General features: G+C 37.5%; 1 protein-coding gene across 1 annotated transcript; it reads right to left on the bottom strand.

Annotated features, from left to right (window-relative positions):
• Positions 1–3,734: 3,734 nt before the first annotated feature.
• On the bottom strand, positions 3,735–4,865 carry LOC110900763. Its single transcript, XM_022147629.1, has one exon. It carries the CDS (start codon positions 4,863–4,865, stop codon positions 3,735–3,737), a length of 1,131 nt encoding a protein of 376 aa, XP_022003321.1.
• Between the last annotated feature and the right edge of the window lie 892 nt (positions 4,866–5,757).

The following is a 5,757-nucleotide window of genomic DNA, read 5'->3' as shown; positions in this document are numbered from 1 at the left end:
TTTTCAAAGGAAAGCTGATAATTTTATTATTCCAGAAGGCTCAAAATACTTTATTTATCATATTAGATCAGTAGAAAAAGGTTTGGGGTCAAAAGGATTTGTAAAACTCATTTTATAGCCTAAAAGGGCAAAACCGACAATTACCGAATCAAGCTTAGAATCCTAAGTTATGCTCAGCCTAAAAATAAATAAAAATCTTCAAAAATCCCAAAATATTATATTACATCAGTGGGTAATAAGTTTGGTATTAAAAATTGGGTTTAAATAGGCTATATGCTAATTATGCGGTTTATTCACTTAAAGGCTTCTTAATTACGCTAATGAGCATAACTCTTAATCTAGACCTCAAACTGATGTCAAATTCTAGGGACAAGTTTATAAATCAGTAGTGAAGGTTTCTATCCTTTCACTTTTTCAAAAATCACATTTTAAGGTGATAAGGGCATAATAATCAACATTTAAGCATTTAACGGAATCATGCATATGAATTGGATAACCAATGAACCAAGTTGTATAATCACAGAGGGTTATACTTATAGGTAACTTGGTCCTATTAAAGCTCTAAGGCATTCCTAATTCATGCTCAAACGGGTCAGAACTGAAAGTCAATGCATAAGTCAAACTACGCGACTTTCGGTCCCGAACCGAGCCTAAGCCGAAAATTGTCGAGTTGAACATGTTTTGACATGTTCTTATATTAATTACCAAGTTATATGAGTGTCAAAACAGGTTCCATAGCTTACACATTGATAATTATGTATTTATTTATAAAATAGTTTCCTGTTGACTTTTTGTAACTAAGTTTGACTCGACAATTGACCTAGTTGGAGTGGAAATCAGAGGGTGCCCTATTAAGGGTTTAATGCCCACATAATTACCAACTCATAGGTACTTTCATAATGAAAATTAACTGGAGCAATTAAGATTAATGACGAAGTCAAACCTCAATTACGACGGTTTGACTAATAGGAATATAAGCTAATTAAAATGACTAAGCAGGGATTAAGGCTCTTACTTAGGGTCCTTGCTATCTTTTCTACACTTCCAAGTCTTCCCCTAAAGCCAGGTAGCTCCAGAAACCAAGTTGTGAAGTTGCAAGTGAATGAGCATTTGAAAAATGAACTTCATGCCCCTTTTATAGGTTTCTTGGATCCATTTGATCATGCCAACAAGGTCTATAGATGTTATGGGATCATTCCAAGTGTCCCTAGATCCTTTAAAACCATCAAACAAGCTCCAGGAATGAAAAAACCACGCTTCTAAGTCGGTTAAACCGGCTGTACAGGCAACTGTGCATATTTTCAGCATCTGGGGACCTTAGGCGTCCCGCGTAACGATCCATAAGGATCTTACGCGCCCCGCTTGGGCACTCTGATCCGATTACAAAGTTTCAAAAAATGCAATTTCAGTCCCTGGTCCTTCCAAACTTGATTTTTGGCTCATTTCTTGCACTATAAACCCCCAAGCTTGACTTTTAAGGACTCCAAGTTATAAACCAACTTTATTTAGTCCCCGGTTACTCAAACGTTACCGAAAAGCCTTGAATTTCAACGTTGACGCTTTTAACCCCTCATATACGAATATTGTCATAACTTTCTCATACTTTATCGAAACCTTGTGGAATTTTTATCACACATTCTCGTGAGTATAATTTATCATTACAAAACTTCGGGTCTGCTAAAAGATCACTTAGAGGTATACTTTAAACATGTTGACACATTTAGCCCCTGTAGTTTGTAATTCCTCACTTTCTTTCACAATTAGCTTCGTATGATCCATGACTTATTCGTTTGAAGGTATAAACATCTTGTAGGGCTATTTTAAAATATATTTATCTATTGTTGACATTCTGGATCCTTATATTCACACAGTTTCCTTGTTTGTCAACTTTAGCCCTTCTAATTCGGTCCTTTATACATTTAAAGTCCATGACACGTGTCGATATAGTATTGGACATGAATTTTCGAGGTGTTACAGCTACGGCCCTTGCCGTAGCCTACGGCAGGCTTCAACATGAAAACTTGTTTTTAGCATAACTTTTTCGTTTCAACTCTGTTTTCTTCACAGTTTTCGCCTACGTTCTCGTAATTTCGTCCTCTATCATGTTATCTTATTAATTCTTCAATTCCAAAATTTTATTTTTTTCATTTATTCTCCATCTTTCAATCTCCAATCCAGTCGCGTCTATTCAAAGCTTCATTTCCACACTTTTAAGCCCCAAATGTACCTTAAACACAGGCAAACGTAGTCATCTAATTCTAGACAATTACTCGATTAAATGTAGGATTAAAATACCATTTATAGCACTTAAGGGTTGTCCTATAGACTACCCGTCACATCCCCACACTTAACCATTGCTTGTCCCAAGCAACCCGTTCAACAAAACACAATTTATTCAAGCGATTAAGTACAAACCAAGAAACAATTGTCCTCATTTACTAACTTTTTCTTAAACCCGCACATAACACACTCCTCACAATAACTCTCTTCTCGGTGGCAAGTAATAACTAGCAAAGATACGCTAGATCACACTCATGGCAAACGGGTAGTTGAACAATAATATGCTTGTACGCAAATCGGTCCTTCGCCTAAATAATTTGCTAAACATGCACGTGAATCAAAGGGACTTAGAGGTTGTAACGTGGCTAGGCAAATGGGTAGGAAATGGAAATATATATGCAAAGTAGCTAACAATTTAACCCGGTCTTTTATTTCTAACTAAGCAAAACATAAACAATGATGTACAACATATCTCATTCATTTTTTTTTCATTTTTCATTACTTTTTCTCTCTTTTTTTTCTTTTTCCTTTCATATCTCTTTTTTCTATATTTTTTTTCTTTTCAAACATAACAAGATAAACATACTAATACGAGATGCAACACTAATAGACCGGGTCAAATACGGGTTAAATTTAGAGGAACTAGGCATGGGTTACAAATGATCGGCTTCAAGCTCAAATGGGCTACTAAAGTCCAAACCCCGCCCCTCTCACTACCATGCTCATATATATAATTTATGAGGTCCAACCCCCAAATCCCACACTCGCACTCACCAAGATGAGGCTACCTAAATGCCTTTATCATTTTCACATTCATGCAAAGCTAAGGCCTCAAACCGCATCTAAGCACAAGTTCTAATGTACCCCCACCCATTGCCACTCTCATCAAAGAAAAATATTTCTAATAAGTTCTAATAGATGGCTCAACTCTCACCAAGAAAGAACAAGGGAATATGGGATGCCGGTGTATCATGTGGTTTTGTATTCAAATGTTCAATTCGGACCGTTGTCACTTGATTTTTAAAAATTTACGATTTTCACAAATTTTTCAAAATTTCCCCTCATCCCCACACTTGGGATACATTGTCCCCAATGTATGGTTTTGAAGGGAAGATCGCTTAAACACCAAAAACATCAACTTTGTTTTTTTTTTTCATTTTTTTATAAACAAAAGCAAACTAATAAACTAACAATATTTCAAAGCTAAAGAACATGACAAGTCTAAGGAAAAAGTACATTGACCTAGTGAAGTTTGACACAACAGATATTGTAAATGATCCAATTTCCTATCACCACCTTCACACAAATATCCGCACATCTTCCCCACACTTGAGTGTTGCCATGGCCCTGAAACATAGAGAACTAAAGAAATAACAAGATCAGTGAAAAACCTTAGGTTGCCTCCTGAGCAGCGCTAAGTTTTTAGGTCTTCAGCCAGACCGTGCCACCCCCATTTAAGGTGGCTCAAAGAAGCAGTTCCTGCCATCTCCATCACTTCCTCGTGCCAATGAGCAAAATGCATCCATCTCATGTTCGTTCGGTGGAAAATCACGTACACTCCTGCTTGAACCTTCATACTTTTCTTCACGACCCGGTGGTTTATTCGTTTTCGTTCTTTGACACATGCTTCTCATATGACCATTAGATTCGCTACCCTTCCCCTCAATGGACTCATAACTAATAATCCTCGTCTGAACATCAAAGAACAACTTACGGATCTTTTCGGTCATAATAATGATCCCATCTCTACAGTTGATTTGAGCATTTGCTGTATAGAGAAACGGTCGACCTAAAATCACCCTTTGTTGCGACGCCATCTCGGTAGTAGCATAATCCAAGACCAGAAAATCCACCAGGTATTCGAATTCTCCCAACCGAATCATAACATTCTTAACAATTCCCCGTGGACGCCTCCAACTTTCATCCGCCAAACTCACCATGGTGTCTACATCCTGAAGCGGACCAAAATCATAAATGTTGTATAGATCACCTGGTAACACACTCATGCTCACCCCATAATCCAATAATGCATGAGGAATTTTTAGTTTCCCCACTCGGATATGCAATATTGGCACTCCATATTCTTTATCATTCTCGACTTCAGAATCTTTTTCCAAACCTGAGTTCACTTGATACGAAGAAGTTAGCAACGTTTCATTAAATTTAGTATTTGGAACAGTGCTTACCACATTGATGTTAATGCTTTTTGTGTTCTTGTGATTTATCACCGTGTCACTTAGTGATTGACCTTTTGCTTTCTTCAATAATGCCACGTCACTTGCAAGTTGACCCATTTGAGTGGTCAACGATTGAATAGCTTTGTCACGGATTTCATCTTTTTGCATGCGAACATCATCCATTTGATTTCTTTGCTGCATCTCTAGTTGCATTGCCTTGAGCATCTCCATGACCTCATTTCCACCATAAGAACTTTGACCCGAAAACCCACTTTGATTATTGAACAGTTGGCGTGGAGCAAAGTTACCTTGACTTCCTTGAAAATTCGGGTTAGCTTGGTTTGAGGGATTTCCATATCTAAAGTTTGGGCGGTTTCTCAAACCGGGGTGGTAAGTATTGGAATTCATGTTGTAATTTCTACCACCTCATCCTTGCCCTTGCAATGCATTCACCTCCTCATATTGCCCTTCCACTCCTTGGAAATTTTCAGCCGCATGTCCTAACTCATTACAAAGCGCACAAACATTATAAATTTGATTAGAAGTTTGAACATTACCATCGTCTACCGCGTGCACTTGAGTTCGGGCAATGGCCGGTCGTACTCTCCTTGATGCTTGAGCTTTCCTTTTTGATGTGACCGCCATTTGTTCCAAGAATTCCCAATCATCATGCTCGTAATTTGTGCCAAAAGTGCCATTTGTGATAGACATTAAGTCACGAGCATCTTCGGAACATAACCCCTCATGAAAAACATTCATCAATTCCCATAGCTCTATCCCATGATGAGGGCAATTCTTTATCATCATGTTAAACCTCTCAAATTCTTCGTGAAACATTTCACCCGTTTGTTGTTGAAAACTTCTCAAACTTTTTCTAGCATCATTTGTCTTTTGCGCGGTGAAGAATTCATCCAAAAAGATTTGTTGCATTTCTGTCCATGTAAAGATAGATGCGAAAGGCAATGTATAAAACCACTTTTTCGCTTTGTCTTCTAAGGAAAATTGGAATAGCACCAATTTAACATCATCGGCTGAGAATCCTTGACCCCCAATAGTATTACAAATCGAATTGTAAGCCTCCAAATGAAAATAAGGCTCCTCATTCATGTTACCCTCGGTAATGTGTTTGCTCTTCATGACAATCGAAGCATCCTTCCTTTCCCAATACCATTTCATCATATTACCTTCGGTGATATGTTTGTTCGATACAGTTGAAATGAATCTCATTTCATTTCACGACTCTACGAGATCTTATTTTATTTTCAAAATACTACCTCTGTCTTTTAAAATTTCAAATTTT

This window comes from Helianthus annuus, chromosome 13 (genome assembly GCF_002127325.2).
Source record: "Helianthus annuus cultivar XRQ/B chromosome 13, HanXRQr2.0-SUNRISE, whole genome shotgun sequence".
NCBI classification, from domain to species: Eukaryota; Viridiplantae; Streptophyta; class Magnoliopsida; order Asterales; family Asteraceae; genus Helianthus; species Helianthus annuus.
Note: the sequence above shows the minus strand (reverse complement) of the source record. Positions and strands in the feature narration are given on the sequence as shown.